This window comes from Coturnix japonica, chromosome 1, assembly GCF_054131305.1.
Source record: "Coturnix japonica strain WE chromosome 1, WE-NBRP24, whole genome shotgun sequence".
In the NCBI taxonomy this organism is placed as follows: domain Eukaryota; kingdom Metazoa; phylum Chordata; class Aves; order Galliformes; family Phasianidae; genus Coturnix; species Coturnix japonica.
The window spans coordinates 55,321,402-55,339,921 of record NC_140663.1 but is presented as its reverse complement, the minus strand read 5'-3'; the positions used below and the strand labels follow the sequence as shown (position 1 = coordinate 55,339,921).

At 42.5% G+C, this 18,520-nt stretch overlaps 1 protein-coding gene across 6 annotated transcripts in view; it reads left to right on the top strand.

Moving 5' to 3' along the window:
* Positions 1-18,520, top strand: part of DENND5B (DENN domain containing 5B) — an 89,273-nt gene that overhangs the window by 58,277 nt on the left and 12,476 nt on the right. For 2 of the 6 annotated variants that reach the window (XM_015866103.2, XM_032445502.2), the window contains 8 exons: positions 514-600; positions 1,448-1,598; positions 9,402-9,495; positions 10,487-10,597; positions 12,512-12,643; positions 13,513-13,665; positions 14,117-14,195; positions 15,390-15,471. In XM_015866103.2, coding sequence (XP_015721589.2) covers positions 514-600; positions 1,448-1,598; positions 9,402-9,495; positions 10,487-10,597; positions 12,512-12,643; positions 13,513-13,665; positions 14,117-14,195; positions 15,390-15,471 — 889 coding nt within the window. The remainder of the gene's footprint in view (positions 1-513; positions 601-1,447; positions 1,599-9,401; positions 9,496-10,486; positions 10,598-12,511; positions 12,644-13,512; positions 13,666-14,116; positions 14,196-15,389; positions 15,472-18,520) is intronic. The other 4 variants (XM_015866121.2, XM_015866112.3, XM_085540872.1 and 1 more) reach the window with 3 other exon arrangements.

Sequence of the window (18,520 nt, the reverse complement as noted above, 5' to 3'; positions counted from 1 at the left end):
AGGCAGCTCACGTCTGTCCATGGCAGGGCTTCCCTTTACTGCATGAGTGGGACCAGAGCCAGCCACACCAAGCCTTGGCACTTGAGACGTTCACCTCATCTCCCCCTTTCCATAACAAGGACATTTTTTGGCTTAGGCCATTTGAACAGAGCAGCAGGGGGTGGTGGGGACATAATTGTACGTGGCACATTTGGTAGCTCCTGCAGTAGATATTCAGTGTTAGCAAACAACACCCTGTGTGCTGCTATATTCACAGCACACGTTTTTCAAATTATATTTGAGTTTCCTACTGTGAGAGTCTTTATTTAATTTCCAAGTAATGCAGAAGAATTTTACTCTGCAATTCATTGGGGCATAAATTAATGAACTGAGGCAAGCACATTTATTTTGCTTTTTTTTTTTGTTTTGTTCATTTTCTGATTTATTGAGAACATTTTACCTGTTACAAACGTGACAGAAAGAAATCCAATCTCTGGTTAACCCTTTCTCTTTAAAAACAATTCTAATTTGCAGGTTGCCTGTCTATCCGGCGTCTAGTTTTGGTAGATATTGTGGCACCGGAGCCTCATTTTCTGTCTCTTGAAATGCAGCAAGCTGATTGTAATGCCAGCTTTATTTCATATTTACCACTCACACACACATGAGCTGAGCATCAGCACTCGTTTGTTTAACCCACTGTTTTTGAAACCCTATAAAACCTCCATCCCTCACTACCCAGTCCTTATCTCCAAAATAAAACCACACAGAGACTTTTCTTTGGGGGGAGAAAAGCTCCTGAGTTTCTGATGATAATGTGTGTAAATCTTATGACAGTTTCTTCTCAGTCACAGTTGTATAAAATAGGAAATGAGTTCTTTGTTGTTCTTGACGAATGGAAAATGGATTTAGCTTCCCCATTTTGCATTTATATTCACAGTCATGAAGTGCTGAAAGAATGTCTCTGCCCATTAATGGATGGGCTGAGAGAGCTGGATACTGAAGTTGTTAATTCACTTCTGATCTCCCCCCTGCTTACCCCCCTCTCCCCACTCGGTTAGAAGCTCATCTGACAGTGTTGAGAGGCTGATGGGTTTGATTTGCATTCTGCCAGAGAGCGTGGTGAAACCCTCAGGCCACATGAGAGACCAACCACAGAGACCAAACTCTGCTGGCCTCAGAGGGGTTTCCATGGAGCCCTCTCTGCTCTTGTCACAGCCTCTGGCCTGTCCAAATGTCTGCTCATTCCCCAGCCCTACCAGATAACTTGTTAGTCTCAGCGCCACTTGTGTGCAGTATGGAAACTAAAACCCAAATAACACAGTAACACTTTTGTAAGCGACAGATTTCAGGGACTAAAATGAGTGTTTAACTTCTTAGAGACTTACTCAGGATAAGAGCATGGCAGCTTCTGTTGTAGTCTTGGGGTAGCTGGATGACATGATTGTTGACATGTGGGTGTAACTTGCAGCCCAGTCCATTGAGCAGCGGCTGATGAAGATCGATCACACGGCCATCCACCCGCATTTACTTGATATGAAGATTGGCCAAGGGAAATATGAACAAGGATTCTTCCCAAAGTTGCAATCAGATGTCTTAGCAACAGGACCTACCAACAACAAGTAAGCACGCTTTTTATTTTCTGAGTTTGAAAGCAGGTTTCTGTTCTGAAAGATCCACATCAATAGGCTGCGGATATAGTGGAGAGTAAGTGCTATAAGTTTACTTTCTTTTCCTTCCTCCCAGACTCAGGAGGGAGATTGTTTCCCCTCCTACATCAAAACTTGAATATTTGTGCATCAGTGATTACTGCTTACAAAATGACAAGCTCAGGCCCTAACTTCCAGTTTCGGTGATACATCAAGACGGAACACAGATAAATCCAAGAGCTCTTAAAGTTATGATTGTTCACATTTTGAAAGCTATCTCATTCTAGAAAACAGCATGTAACCATGCTGCTCTGAGCAACTCTGTGAGATGCCCACTCAGTTCTATTCATATACCTTTTGTGCCCCCCCCCCAGTGCTAGCTAATCCTATTTTAATAGCCTGTTATGCAAAAGACTTGCAAATGATCAAATAAGATCATCCATGAGCACTGAGTGTTTATAGAATCGCAATTAGTTTTTGAGTTAACACCCACAGAAATTAAAGGATTCTTTGTTTGTAACCTTGTTGCAAACCAAGAAAAAAAGAAATCAAAGGTATCTCCAGCTTCTGGGAGATGCCATGTTTTGCAGTCTGTCTTTTATCCCTATGCTAAGTTTCAGTTTTAGAGTATCAGCGATAGCACGAGCATTCCCAGCCTCCTCAAACTTGTTTATATGTTTCAGGCTCTGTCACAGAATCTCACTGAATTTATGAATAATCATTAAACTAAAAACAGCTTTCTCGCATCTTCTGAGATGCTTCTGTTAGATTTGTGCCTTCTCTAAAATGAGAGTTTAACTCCTCGTGTGGTAATTTTGATGTAGGCAGCAGGTTCTGCTCTTCAAATTACAGCGTGTTTCAGAATTTGTAAATACCAAAATCCCATTACTTACTGCAAAGTGATGTCAAAGTGACAAATGCTTGGAATTCCTCCAGTCATATATTGCCAAAAAGCTTTGTAATTGGAAAATCTCAGGACCATCTGTTTATTATATCTTTCAGCTTCCTGGCATTTTATGTGAGCAGCCGAGACGACTCTTTTTTCTCTCTCATTTAAGACATGTAATTCTGCTGAATTTACACCCACGGATAAAATAGATAGCCTTTTCCTGCTCTCCGCAAATACAGCATCATTCTTTTGACCACAAAATCAATTGAGCTGTAGCCTTCCATTAATTTGAATTTCCCAGTGTGTGCTTCATGGGGATATGTCATATTTGCACACAGGACTCAGCCTTTGAGTATGGGCTTGGGGGAAGAGAACGGAAGTTTCGGCTGTATCCCCATGCACTTCAGTTATAGTTAACGTGTGTGCACATAATGTTATGTAGCTCTTCCCTTCCTGCATCCAGGCAGAACACTGAAGGTGCCCCTATTGCTGTGCCGTTCTATGTGTAATTATTATATGTAAGCCAGGAATATAATACACAGAACAAACTCTTTTAGTGCTTTTAGTCCCAGGCCCTGTACAGGTTACCAGACAACCTGTTGTTCAGGCAGGTGGAAGCTTTGTTTGGAAGAAGAGGTGTCTGGTTCTCACTTGTAGGCCATGGGAAGCAGGGTTTAGGGACAGAGGGAGGGCTGGCAGTCGTGTTGGATCGCTTCCACCTAAGTGCAGCTGAGAACAAATGTTGGTCACATTGCCACATAGAAGAGTTAAAACACTGAGGTCTGTCATAAAATGAAGTCTAGTAACATTTCATCTGTCAACCCTCAGCCATGCTCAGCAATGTGATTTGCCCCACTTCTGTCATTGCCTCCTCTTCTGCTATGATGTGCTTTAAAAGACTGGACAGGGGGTGGTCCTGTGCTCCCGTAGCCCTAACCAGTATTATGCTCCTTGCTGCTTTCTCTCCTCTGCTTGCTCACTTGCAGGTTGGTGGCACAACTCCTGTTGCATGGCCAGTTCATTCAGATGGCAGGTTTCTGCTTGGTACCATTAGGGATACTGGGTACTTCTATCCCTGGCTGGTTAGGAAACGTCTTGCTCAGCTGAGTGGAAACCTCACTGACACTAACTCCAAACTCAATCTTACTGAAAAGAAATGAAAAATTAGCAAAAAAGGCACACCAAGCCTCCATAAAATTGAAGAACAAGCTCCCAGAAATACTGTTTCTAACCATCTTTCTTATCAGAACTGATGGAACGTGGAAAGACTTTAACTGCAGAATACGTGGACCTTAACTTTCATGAAAGGTGGTAACTATTGTATCAAAATATTTGTTTAAATAAAAACAAATATCTTTTTCAATAAGGAAAAGAGCAATTCATCCCAGCTGACAGCAATTAAGGGAACAAACAAACAACAACAAAAAAAATCCACAAAACTGAACTTGGTCCATTTTCACATCAGGTATCAAGGTCCCTCTTAGGGTGACTCATTCTGCGCCCATTGCCTTTGATACATCCCCCACTTCATAAAAAAGCTTTCTAAATCTACAGGCAGCAGCTGCAGCTTCCTCTGGGTTCAGCAACATCCCGTCCACGCTGCTGCGGCCTCCTAAAGCAGCAACTTTTGCAGAAGTCTTCCTAGAAAGCGGCCTGGGAGAAAACAGGCTGCAATCATTTGTGCGGTTTGTCTGCCAGCCTAGAAAAGAGCAGCGTTTCCAGAGCTGTCCTTCCCTTTTTTGAACACCAGCACCACAATATTGTGGTTTCTATGTTTTCCCCTATTCCTTCCCTGCATGCATTTTCTGCCAGGCTTTTAGAATTGGAGCTGTTATTCCACTGGCTGATATATTTGCAACGATTCAGGAAAGGAATTTGAATGACAAAAAGGCAAGCGGAGTAAACACTTCATGGTTTTTGATTAGCTAATTGTTAAATTATGGTGTATATGCTTACAGTGCAGAATTAGAACAATGGAGCAAGCTGTGTTTTCAATCTAATTGATTACATTGTAACTTAATTTGTACTAAGAAGCTTGATAAATGAGATTAAATATTGCAGAGGAAAACACTGATTGCCTGTCAAGCATGGGAGTATATTAGCATTCTGGCAATTTGTAGCAAATGCCCACAGAGAGCAACTGAAATAATTTGTCCCTTCCCTTCCCTTCCCTTCCCTTCCCTTCCCTTCCCTTCCCTTCCCTTCCCTTCCCTTCCCTTCCCTTCCCTTCCCTTCCCTTCCCTTCCCTTCCCTTCCCTTCCCTTCCCTTCCCTTCCCTTCCCTTCCCTTCCTTTCCCTTCCCTCTCCTTCCTTCCTGCTTTGTTTTGCTTTGCTCTGTTGCAGTATTGCAAAATGTCTTAAATTATCCCCTTTATTTGTTGGGGCTTTTTTTGGCCTTCCTCTACATTTTAGCTCTTTTTTTTTCCTATCTTCTTTATCCATGCCCTCTGCATTTTCCCTTTCTTGGCCACATTCCTCTTCTGAGCCCTTTCCCTTTGTTCTCTGGCATCCTGTGAACTTGGTAATTTTATCTGTCTTCTGTGTCCCTTTTTACCCCTTAAAAGATGGTGCAACACAGGTCTTTGAGCAGAAATCCCTCTGGAGTTGGCCTCCTAACCTCAAAAGTTAGCTATGTGATATGTTATACTTATCCATAACGCAGATTTCAGAATATATAATTGCTTTGTCCAGACTTTTGTCCCCATGCTGTGTTTTGCTTAACTTATGGCTGTATTAGTATTTATCTGTAAAAGGCTTTGCATTAGCAATGTACCACAGAGTCACGGAACCACAGAATAGCCTGGGTTGGAAGGGACTTTTCAACAGGTTTGGCCCGGTTCCATGTCCAGGGGGGTGATTTACTAAACATGGTATCAGAATGCAAGATAACACACTAAGATACAATATAATTAGTATTGAAGCTAATAAATCAAAGGACAATCACCTCTGTGTTCCTTCTGGCCACCCCTCTTTTGCTAGGTCCATCACTGAAGTCAAGGCGATGGTGTGACTTGTATGGGTGCAGCCCTATAGCTTCCATCACCATTCAGCTCTGATGAATCTCTAGGCAGGGTAGAATTGATTCAGGCTTTAACTAAGTTAACTACATTTTGTATGACAAATAATCTGTGTGTCTTGCAGCGAGTGTTCTGTATTGTGCATGCTTTTTCTATCTCCCTACATGTTGGGTGCTGTTTTAAGGCTGGGAGTCATTAGTGAAGCTTTTTATTTTTCTTAAGTCAAGCCAGATGACTGCGCTTTCAAGTGGTAGGGAGAGCATCTCAGTGAGTAAGACATGAGTCAGCACGGAGCCATCCGCACACAACACTGAAGTTATTTAAAGCTGGCGAGTAGTAAAAGCTCAACTTACAAGCTTGAAGATCTGTAACAAGTGGCCACTATGCATTAGGTAACCTAATGGAGCAAACCACCAACAGGTGCAATGGAAATGCTAACAGCTTGTGTTCAAATACATTCACAATGTGAATGGCTTTGACAATCTGTGCTTAAAAACAGTTTCTTAAAATAGGAATTACATGCTTTGGGAACTTATAAGTGCACGGGTGAGCCTTCCACGTGCTGCTTCTTGGCTCAGCCTGCTCCAGGCAGTAAAAGAACAATTAACGTCTTTCATTTAATGTATCATTTTATGGAAACTATGCAGACTTAGAAGTTTATAGGGAAATATGTGTGGCAATCCTTGTGCCTCTCATCTCCTTACTGTGCCTCCCTGCTGGGCAGTGTTGCTATCAAGTTTGCAATCAATGTACTTTGGGCAGCAGCTGATGAGGTCTGAGGGTGACCCTGGCTGATTGTCCCCCTGTTGCTTGCACAGGATGGTGGTGTGGGTGCCACCCTTCGCAATCACTTCTTCTCACATAATGTGCCAAGACAGCCTTTAGAATGAGGGGGGTAAGGGGTAGCAGGAGATGGAGAGATGAACGCATGGTTGCAACTCAGCATGTCCAGGCTGCTGTTTTGCTAGACTGGTTTCTGACAGTTCTACTTTGATGCTGACTGTATTTCCATTCCATTACAGAAATCAAGCATCACAGGTTAAGTGTTGTGTTTTACAAGTGCCATCTATACAGATCCTCCACCCCTTTGCAAACCTGCTACTATGCTTGTTGAGTCTAATTTGGCATCAAACAATACTGATTTCACGGTTGACCTTCCAGCCTTCATACTGAAGGCACTTCATGTTGAAGAGTCTTTTTATTTCTCTGTATTAAACAACACGCAGTCTTCCCACATCCCTCTTCTGAAACAGCACTCCTTTTTCACAGTCCCTGAAGGTGAAGCGTGTTTATCTCTGGATACAGGAGATAAGGACAGACTGCCAAAAAGAGCTTTCTCTCCCTGCTCCATGTAGGCCTGAGCTGCAGCTGCTTTGCCCCCAGATAGTTGGTGCTTGGAGCAACACCTCTGCTGTGGGGAATAAGTAAAATACCTCAAATGGGATTTCAGCGGCCCCGGAGGAGGTGGTGAGGGCTTCCTTTTAGAAATACTTGGAGCTGCTGGAGGGTGAGGAGGAGTAATTTAAAGTGTGTTCTCTGCTGATGAGGGGCAGAGCGAGTGGTTCTTTTGGTATTTAAGCATTATTTCGGGAAAATTCTGTGTGGCCCAGTAAAGAAAAGGCTTTAAAAGATTTAGCTGCTTAATGCTGCTTATCTGCTGTTAGATCTTCACCAAATCTCCCGGGGAGATTCAGAGCAGCATCCAAGTGCACAGACCTCACTCAGTACCCGGTAGCTTCCCTTCCATCACCTGGTGCCTGGGGACACGGGGACGTGCAGCTCGCTATACGTGTCATTGCTTCGCCTAATGAGCAGCCATCACTTCCTCATAAAGGCCTAATGATCTTTCCGCTTGTATGTTGAAAATGTTCAAACAGTTCTGACTAATAATCTGGAGAATGCTCTGTGTGCTCTCCCAGCCGGCAGGAATTAACTGAGAATGCTGTAATGATGCTGTATTACTTGTAATTATTCTGCAGGTTTGGTTCTGCCTTCACCTTCTGTGAGACGTGTTCTCTCAAAGGACGCTCATAGCAGTTCTTAAATCTTTCAATAACGGCAGAAAAGCAGGTGGAAAGGGATCAAGTCAGAATGCGTAAGATGAATCAGAGCAGAAAAATATGATATAGATAATGTATGGTTTAAACATAAATTTCAGGTGTAGTATTGACATTCTATTATCCAAAACGTAAGCATGGTGTTAACTTACATTAAATGGAAGCCATTTAGAGCCAGGTAAACAAAGTCAGTTTTGCATCTGCTAACCTCTGTTTCTGGGTGTTGAGTTTTTGTTATATTTCAGCTTGCTGAAATGAACAAAAAGCAGTTCTCTTCCACTTTCAGTTGTCTAATAGGACATTGGGTGTTGCTTTTGCAAAAAAAGAAAAAAGAAAGAAGGTGATGATTAATTAAAGTCGTAGGCTGTGTATTTTTAACATTTCTGAGGAGGTGAAAAGACACTTATGTCAGTAATGCATTCCTCTGAGAAGGTATAAATGTCTCCTGTTCAGACACCTATTTAGTTACCAGAGACTTGAGGCTACAGGGCTCTAAAAATAAATTCCTTGTCATATGGGTTGGTGAAGTGCTGAAGCATAATTATGTGCAGACCCAGATGTTTCTTTCTTACTCTGCACTTGTTTTCTTGATGATATTTGGAAGGTGGGAAAGCGCTGTAATTCTGACCTTAAAAACGTCAGTTCCTGTGACTTTTATTTTTCAAGCTTTTTTGAGCCAGTCAGGCAAAATGTGGTCTTTGCCTCACTAGAGCAATTGGTGGGGTTAGTTAGGCACATGCCTTGTTCCTTGGAAGCAGCAGGGCTCAGATGACCAGGGGCAGTGCCTGGACTTCCCATGGGCCACGATGCTCTGATATGCCTCCAGGGCCTTGTCAGACATGTCATAACCCAAGTCCAGCTACAGGCAAGGGCTTCCTCCAGGCTTACACCTACAAATCTGTTGCCAGACAGAAGCCTTGCTTGGGTAGTTCAGGCCTCAGGTCCTGCTTGTATATATTCTTATTTGGGATGCACATGGAAATGGGTGGATTTGGGGTCCAGTGACTCCTGTTCCTGCAGATATCCATCTGTGTGGAGAGTCTCAATGAGTACGTGCTGTTTTTGTCTCTGGAACTTCTGAGCACAGGACAGAGGCAGAGGATCTTTGTGAGCAGACTGAAGGGCTTAAAGGCTGCTTTAATCTTCACTATATTTGAAAATATGTTTTATTTTAATAAATGCAACCACAATCATTATTCTGAAGATGTAGCATTCGTGCGCTTATTTTTATTGCTTGATAGGTTATATCCTGTTATTTTGGTTTTCATCTATAAATAATGTATTAACTTATTTTCTGCACTAGTTCAGCATTTTTGTTTCAAGGATTTGACAGAATGCGGTATTATTAGAAACCCAGAAATCGCTTGAGATTGTCAATTCATTGGCACAGTGTTATCTTGGTTCTTGTTATATTGTCTGGCATAAGGAAGCTCACTGACCACGTCCCTCAGTGCCACATCCACACGGCTGCTGTACACCTCCAGGGATGGTGACTGCACCACCTCCCTGTGCAGCCTGTGCCACCGCAGCACTGCTCTTTCTGACAAGTTTTTCCTAATACTCAACCTGATCCTTCCTTGGTGCATCGTGAGGCCATTCCCTCTCATCTTTACAATCATGGTGTCAAGATTGTCTGGATTATTTCCTGCTGTGGAGGTACCACAGAAACCTCACAAGAGAAGAAACATTTTAGGAGCTGTTACTCTAAATATTTCTATTTTGTTTGTTCACACAGATACCATTTCTGTCAAGTCTTAGCAAATACAAATACACTTGTTCCACTCAGCTGTCTTCCCTCTCTCTGATTTCCCAGCCGCTGGGCCAGTCGCAGTGCCACCACACAGCGGAGGAAAGACCGCCTCCGGCAGCACTCAGAACACATCGGGCTGGACAATGACTTGAGGGAGGTAGGTGGCATCTGCGAGCGGCATGAGATGTTCATCCCAAGGTAACGTTTGGGTAGAGGGACCCTTGCTGCTTCAGTCAATATTGTTGCCACCCTAAGGTTTGTGTAGGTCTCATTTAAACCTGCTTATCGCTGATGTTTGTATGTGCTGTACAACTTCAAAGCACACAGCACAGATGACAAGCTTCTGTTATTTTGGAATAAAACTGTCGCTTTGTCATCAGGAAAATGGCCTATTTGCTGATATAGACCCCTGTTGTATAACTGCACATGGAGAGCAGAGCTCTGGTGCTTGCCTCAGTGCAGCTGTGAGCTCTGCCCAGGGTGAAGGTCTCTGGAAAAGCCAAGTTCCTGAATAAATGTCAGTGAGTGAGGCAGGACTCTTCTTTCCCCCCCCGCCCCAGGATTTTTTCCTATTTTTTTTTTAGCCTTTATGTAGGTTACTGACAGGAGTAAAGCCTATTTGAAAGGTTAAGACTTCATGGTCCTTTTCGTGCCTGAAGCTTGGGAACTCCCACACGCATCTTGTAAATGTCAGTTGCATGCATGCATTTCTGTCCCATCTTTTCAGTTTCTTGTCATTCATTAAGTATTTTCTGCCATATTTTTCCACTGATGCCCGTGTGCTGCTTCTGTATGTCACTAGCAAAAATAAAGCATTCATGCTGTTTTGCGGTAAGGCTTGCTGAATAATGCTGACCAGTGTTGGCATTTGCGCTGTAAAACTCTAATAATGACTGACTCCTGAATCTCAGTTGGCTGCGGTGTTTCATGGAAACACAAAGCAAAACAGCGTTTGTGGATGTTTGTTGTCATTTCCGCTAGGATGACTTTGCAAATATATTTGAAACTTTGTCTTGTGAGTTTATCTCATCAGAGCCTTTTCAGTACTTTGTCATGTATTTACTTTCTTCTGTGGATCATATGCATGCTTCTTTTGCTTTGTTTCTCTTCCTGGCTGTTCTGCCATCGGGGCATCTGTCTCCTCTTAGCCCTCGGAGGAGCTTTTGCTTCGCCAGAACTCAATGGCCTTCTGGGAGTGGGATCAGGGGCCGCCCCCTCCTGCACGGCCTCCTAAAAAATCCTTCTCTGAATGCTGCCTGGTACGTTTTAGTTTTTCTTGTTGAAAGCTGCGTTTGAGGTGGTAGCGTAAGGAACCGCTATGCTGCATCCCAAACCTTTCCCTTTCTCATAGAGTAGGATCACATCCCTGTAGTGCTTCGAAGTGTGGTTATAATCAGAAAAGTAGCTGGAAAACAGCTCTTGGCTTCCATGTTTGCCAGCTCCACGGCAAACATGACAGTTCTGAGATCGAAAGATGAGGATTTTGCTTTGCTTCCTTTTTCCCTGTGTTGCTCAGCTGGCAATTCAGCTCAGGATGTCAAATCCAAAAAGCATTGTTTTGACTGCTGAGTCTTCACATCCTGACATGGAGGAAGGTGGTGGTTGTTGAACAGGCAGAGAGCATTCTGTTGGTCCTCTCATCCCATATTCATTTTTCGTTGTTAAACTCATCAAAGTTTATTCATTTATTTTTTTTTGTTTAATAACAAGACATTCTATGAATAAAATAAGGTTGTCTTTTTTTTGGTACTCTTCAGACTATAACCGCACTTGGCGTTTTATTTATCCCTTTGCCCTTAGAAAGAACCACTAGATTTCGTATTTACATACACCCCGTTTTACTTTTTCACTGTTTTCACTGCTAATTTTTGCACTGAATTAGATGGAAGTCACTTGTGAGATTGCTTGCTGAACAACGTGCTTTCACCAGCTGTGGTTTTTATTCCCATCTCATTTTTCAACTATTTCTAAGTCCTTACAGTGTCAGTGGAACTGTAATTACTTAGCTAAGCACTTACTAACTAGTTGATCGCAACTTCTGTGATAGAACCCTACTTTCTTGTCCAACCTGTTGGACTGATGTGAAGTGGTTCTTGTCTTTTTGGGGGAAGAATGAATGGTCATTGTTACCCACCATCTCCCCAGAGAGGCAGCAAAAACATACATCTGGAATTTCACAGGTCTTGCACAAAAATTGAGCATTTTGAACATCAGCCTTTGAGCACAGTGTTTGAAGACTGTTTTATGTGGCAACATCCTATTATCTATCATATTAACAGAAACTATTGCTAGTGTTCAGGTGACCTTCTGATGAACTTCCCACTTGCACACCTCAATACGGCCAACTTCTTAGCTTTGCTCAGCGTGTGGTCCTCTCACTCATGGTAGGGGGAGATGACACTTCTTGATGGGCTTGGGTTTCTTGTTCTACAAGCAAACAAACAAAACCCAACTCCAGAACAACAACGCAGTGGAACAAAAAGGTTTAAAAGTCTTTCATTATAGCTCAGATCTTATTTTAAAGAGCATGGTTTTCATACATATTTCTCCATTACCACCCCCACAGTAAAAACAAGAATGACGCTAAATGTCAGTTTAACTTAAAATGAGCTTCAGTTGTAATTAAGAAGTAAATTGAGAATAAAATCAAGTCTAATTTTTCCCACATTAACTATCCAAATGCAAAGCAATGGGATACATTTTTCTCCTTGACTGGGTTCATTTCTGCTTCCTGTCATTTTGTTTCAAAGGCTTTTTTCCATTCACGTACAGTCTAGTCAATAAATTAAACAGATGGCTTTTAATTTATTTATTAGTGAAGATCAAGTAACAGTGGAAAGACATTTTGCTTGGTGCTTTGGCTCTGTTGCTGGATGAAGGTATCATGCTTTTTATACACATGGTGTGTCTAACTTTGTGCTAGTGGCTAACAGCACAGTTCACCAGCCAACACTGACTGTTTCAGTTCTACACTGAAAAATATCTTGCTTCTCCTGTTGTCTTAAGGGAGCATTCCACTTCTCCAGGCCAATACTTAAGCATCAGACAAATCACGTTGTTGTTACTAGATTAACAATAGCTCATTCCTTTTCACCAGCATCTGCTTGCCTAGGATTAGGATGAAGAGAATCTCTCCAACTTGTAATACCTAAAATGATTCTGTATATTTTTAGAAATACATGCAGGAGGCGAGGAGTTTAGGAAAAAATTTGAGGCAGCCCAAACTCTCGGACCTCTCTCCGGCTGTGATTGCTCAGACCAACTCGAAATTCGTGGAAGGGCTGCTGAAGGAATGTCGCATGAAGGTACATCCTCCCCTCTCTCTGCTCATTGCTCTCCAGTTACATATGCTGAATGTAAATAGCATCTGCAGGTTGTATCCTGCAAGTACTTCAAAGCTGGGACAGTGTTGGTCTGTTGGTTTAATGGGCTGTTTACAAGGTGGATATTCCTTTGTGTTGTATATTTTTCATCTGCTAAAAAAAGAAAAAAAAGTGTTATCACTGCTCTGTTTATGCAGTTAGAGTCAATGGGAAGAGTAGAAAGGACAGGAAGGAGAATCAGGATGATCAGACAGGAAGGATTTCCTTTAATTGTTCATATTTAAAGGTAGCCTAAACATAATGAGATTGAGACCCTGTGTCAAAATGGATGTGTTCGACATGTGCATGGTATTTATGCAGAGCTAATGTAGTATACCAGTTTCTAATATTAAAGAAACTTTCATATCCATTGAAAAATAATTCCTTTGTGTCAGTCACAGTTGATGGTATAATGCTCTACCTGAGTTTTAAGCTTTGTTGCCTGTGACAAGAGCAACAGCAGATACTAAATAAGACTGAAAGAATATAGCTCTGTATTCTGTCTGATAGCGGCCAGTGATAAATCGGCAATGTAGGAACAGGACAACAGATAAAGAGGATAGAAATGGGCCAATATGAATTAATAATGCAAGTGTGTTATTTTAATTATTCTTTTTTAATTCACGGTCAAAGAGATCCGAGATTTCTCAAGCCAGGCCATTAGCAATGGTGTCTATATTGCCTTCTGCAAGAATGTTTTAGTAATTTATCAATTCTGTCCCTTGGAAATAACGTTTTTATAAGCCTTTTAGAATTTTATTATTATTGTTGTTGTTGTTGTTGTTATTATTATTATTGTTTTTATTTCTTAGACTAAACGTATGCTGGTAGAGAAAATGGGCCATGAAGCAGTTGAGCTGGGACATGGAGAAGCAAATATTACAGGACTGGAGGAAAATACATTGATTGCTAGTCTCTGTGATCTGCTAGAAAGAATCTGGAGCCATGGTCTGCAGGTCAAGCAGGTTGGTAATTAGAAACTCAGAACTCTGTTTGTACAACACTTGAGCAAATACTGAATGTCCCCTGTACCTTCTAAGCTGCTAGCCAGTAGTGTCATTTCAGCATTAAGATATCCTTGGGCTCAGTCTCACTGGCTCTCGTTTTCTGAGGGGGTTTCTTTTGGCAAAGCAGCTCTGGAAATTGTAGTGATATTGTCCAATAGATGTTTGGTTTCTTTTCTTTCAACCTTCAGAAGCTAAAGCCGAGAGAGAACAAACAAGGTAGGTGATGTGGCTGCCAGGTCAGTGTGACCTTCACATTCTCTTCCTGAGGCCTCGTGGCCCAAGAGAAATGTAACGACTGTCACTGCTGAACTTGAGGCACACTGAAATGCCACCCCGTTCCTTTGTTGCATTTATCAGTATCTTTTCTACTGGCCATTTTATTTACAGCTACTTCATTTTCAATTTTCAGGGGAAATCTGCTTTGTGGTCCCATTTACTTCAGTACCAGGAGAGAGAAGAAAAGCAAGAACATAGTGCAGAGTCCCCAGGTGAGTACTCAGCAATTCGCCCTCTGATGGGTCCATCACAGCGAGTGAACTCGGGCCTGCGAGGAAGAGTGCAACCACATGAAGTCCATGTGAGATTTTCAGTGTACTTGCTTGCTAATATCATATTTACATTTTGAGGCCTTTCGTAATCATTATGAAGCTGTCTTGATGTCTGGACAAAACAGATTGATGTTGTTGGAAGGAAACAAGGATACTTTTGCTATCTGAAAATCATTCAGTGCCTGTTCACTACCCCCATTCCCTATTATCCATCACTGAGTAAGATGAGAGAAGCAGTGCTTTTGTAGAAGATTATTACTGAAATAGCTGAAGCCTTGGAGGTACAGCTCAGACAGCTGACATTTTTCTTTCACTGAGAATAATCTGTCTCTCAAATCACAGTGTGAGTAACTGCATGTTCAATATATCTTTGGTGGATGGTACAGTTCAGAAGCTGTGTAATTAATCTCCACCCACTAATCTAGGCACCCGGTTTATGCTTTGGTTTGGCCTTTTACAATCACCAAATTACTTCTGTGTTGTGAGAGAAGATGGTTTTCTGATGACCTTGAGATCTCCCTGCCCCATGGCTGCTGCAGCACACTGTAGTAAAGGTCTCTGAACTTCGTGGGTCATTTTCCAAGGACTGAAATCCTTCATGTCCTGCAGAGGGGAACTTCTATGATCAGTCCTTTAAAGACACATTGACAGATAAACTAGTCTCACTCACTCAGAGTTTCTAATAAGCTCCAGTGAGTAATGCACTAAGCAATCTGACCGGCAGGCACAAATTCCTGAGAGCAAAATGTTGCACCACAAAGCAGTTTGATCAGAGGAGCAGAGCACAGAAATGCATGGCATTCTGAACATCTCGTGTGCAGCTTAATTCTATCACATCCTTCTCAGTTGTGAGTTTTCCATTAGAACATACTACTAATAAAAACCATCGCTGTATAGATTTCTGTTGATGTATTTCACGTACAGTAAAAGGAAGCTTTTATATCCCCAGTGCTGGAGTTAGGAAGGAATAGGTAATAAGTCTCTTTGCTTCTACATACTTTTCTAGGATAGTGTTAATGATGATGCACAGAGACACTGCAATGCCAGCAATTATTTTCAGCTTTATATAAAACAAGTGCATTGCAGGCCATTCCTATAACTTTGTATTAACTTCATATATTTTCTCCACTGTAGTTGCTGTTGGAACAGAAAGACGGAAGTCTGATACAGGAATTACTCTGCCTACTTTGAGGGTTTCCCTGATACAAGATATGAGGTACGCAACTGGATTTTTCTAAACCATGATTTTAATGCTGTAGCATAGAATGGAGAGACCAGATCCTCACTAGCTTTGATTTTACTAATGTTGGGTAGAATTAAACATTCTCTACAGCCTGCATTCAAATTTAGAGTTGCCTTTTGGATTTACAAAACTTCTGTGTGTGTTTTGAGTGAAAGACAATGAAAAATGAACAAGTTCTCCTGGGCTTCTGGTTTTGTCTTCTGTCGGGGTGATTATAGCAGGACAACTGGAGCTAATAACAGATATGTTGAATTCTTTGGTACTTTACTACTTTTTGTTTGTTATAAATTATTGACCAAGTACAGTTGATAGATGATGCAAGGGACAGACAGTGGAATACAAGTGCCATAGAAAAGAGGGCAGGAGTACTGCTATAATGCTCATCTGTAAAGAGCTGCTAGCAATTTAAAGCGTGAGGAAATATAACCATTGTTTCTTGTAGTTCCTCATCCTTCTTCCATGTAAAAAGAAGGCACTTCCAGCAGCACTCACTGCTGCATGTGTGTGTGTTGTCTTCCATGTACTTGCCAAGCTTACTAATGGAAGTCCAGCACAAACCCAAACTCTGCTGCTTGAGTCCCAGCACTGTTTCCGCTGTTTTGCAGAGAATCGTAAGATCATAGAATGGCTTGGGTTGGAAGAGACCTTACAGATCATCCAGTTCCAACCCTTTGCCATAGGCAGGGATGCCCATGTCTTCACAGAAAATGTACAGAAGCAGAACACTGTGTTTTGAGTATCTTGAGTATTTGAGGTTGTATATCTGGTCATACAGAATGCCAGAGAGGTGATGAGTTGAATCGGTCATGCAGAATCTCAGCCTGCTTTCTCCTGCTTGGGAAGATATTTGTTTGCACACATGGGTTTATGCTGAAGCTAGAAGGAAGGGTAATTGTTAAATTGCCAAAGCTGCAGAGCTAACTGAACATATGACGAGAGGATTTGCGTTGCCTTAAGCACAGCTTATTTTTGATGGCTCATGCAAGGTTGTGTAAACAACTTAAACAGAACGGCTGAATCACAGTCACATTTCTGCATGTGTGATGAGCCTATGCTATAGGTAATGTCATGTGTGTCCTTTGCCTCCCTTGCAAAACCATCCATCCTAGATGTGGTTGGCCCAGCTGGGCTCTGTTTACATCAGCCAGGTTGTTTCCTGTGCCCAGTGCTGGGGTCTTGCTGTGCCTCCCGTCCTTGGGGAGCATCCAGCCAAGGGTGCAGTGCACACACAGAGATGCTGTGTGACCTGCTGCAGCCACAACAGACTGCACTATCGAAGACCTTTGTGGCACCAACTAATACAGCTCACTTCTGACTGCAAGAGGATTGGGAGCGTGGTGCCATCCTCAGCGGTGTGGTGATGCTGAGCAGCTATAACCTTTTCTGGCAGCGCAGCTACTTGCAGAGAGTTTATCTCACCATACCCCAGGCTTACATTTGGCAGGGAAAAGAGATTTTTCTTTGTTGCTAATGGGATTAAAAAGCAAGTTTCAACCTGGGGAGTTGCACTGAAATTGCTGTTCAGTTCTCTCTGACAAAAAGAGTTTGTTCAGTGGTGAGCATCCCCGGGTGGCTTATGCTGAGGTCACTGATAAAAATAGGGCTGTTCTGACTCTCACCAGTGAGAATGAAATAAATCTGAGGTCCTGAATGTTCTGTTCTGTTACACTCTGCTTCTGCTGACACCAAGACTGATCACTGAATCTTTTTAATGTTTCTGCCAACCTGCATTTTTCCCAAATGCCCAGTTTACGCCAATCTGGTCTCAACCAGAAACAAGTCATGAAGAGGCATAGAGCATGCATGGAATACAGTTGAGTCCATCTGTATTTGAATCTACTCAAAGTAAAATAACTTAGCGTTTCACATTAAATGTAATTTAAGCCAAGCAGACGGGAGCGGGGAGGGAGATGGTCTGTGCTTTGATCTTCCCATCTCAAAAGACATGAAATGTTTGAATAGAGCACCTCAGTGCTGTGTAGCTGAGTGGAGTGCACGTCCTGTCTCTGATGTGCCCAGCTGCCTGGGCTACCAGCTCCTTGCTGCCCTGCTCTGAGCCAAGACGAGGCTGTGTCACAGAGGGCTTTCCAGAGCCAGGAGAGAGGATCTCTGCAGTGATTCAGCTGTGAGGTATCACTGCTGAAAGAGGGAGGCTTATGAGCTTGCTTACAAAGGGCACTGAGCACTGCTGTGTCTGGTGCCCACCTCACTTGTTCAGAGCAAACACACATTTATGGACAGCACTAAGTTGTACATTGCAGATCTGTTCCTAAAGCCCTAGTCCTGTCACATTACAAGCTCTATAAACAAGGGAGTGGTTTTCTCCACTAATGCAGGGTCTAAATATAACGTAGAGATATAACAGATGGGAAAAAAACACGAGACAGTGAGACTAGACTAGTCAACATTGAAAGCATCAGCCACAGCATGACTTTGTTAGATTTTCTTTGGAGTAAATATTGCCACATTTCCTAACACTCAGCAATGCGCAGGGGGCAATAAGGGATGATGGCAACAAAGATTCAGCTGATGGTGTGTGGAGCACGCCACAAAGGCTGGGAGCAAGTGCAGACAATTGGGAGCAGCGTCTGCAGAGACATCTACCCCAGGCAGTGCAGGGATGTGCAGTTCTACCCCTGCTCATCTTGGCTAAGCAGGCATTGGGTCATAGAGCAGCTAATGTAGGGCTCTAGCAATGAACTTGCTGTGCCCAGGAGGATCTGCTGTAGTTCTCAGGCCAGCCAGGTGCTAATGGGGGTCTTAGTGCCATGCTGCGTGGTGCAGAGCTCTGCGAGACCATTCCTCTATAAATGGTTTTCATATAGGTTTTTATACCTAGCAGTAACTGCACAACCTTCTGTTGTACTTGTCACATGCAGGGATTGGATGGGATTTGGTTCTGTCTATCCTGCAGCATTTAAATCAAGAAGCATTTTCCAGTCCAGCTGCTGCATCACGCTGGATGCTACTTTTTGAAACACGTAGGGGTTTTATGATTCATCTATTATTATTGTTATTATTA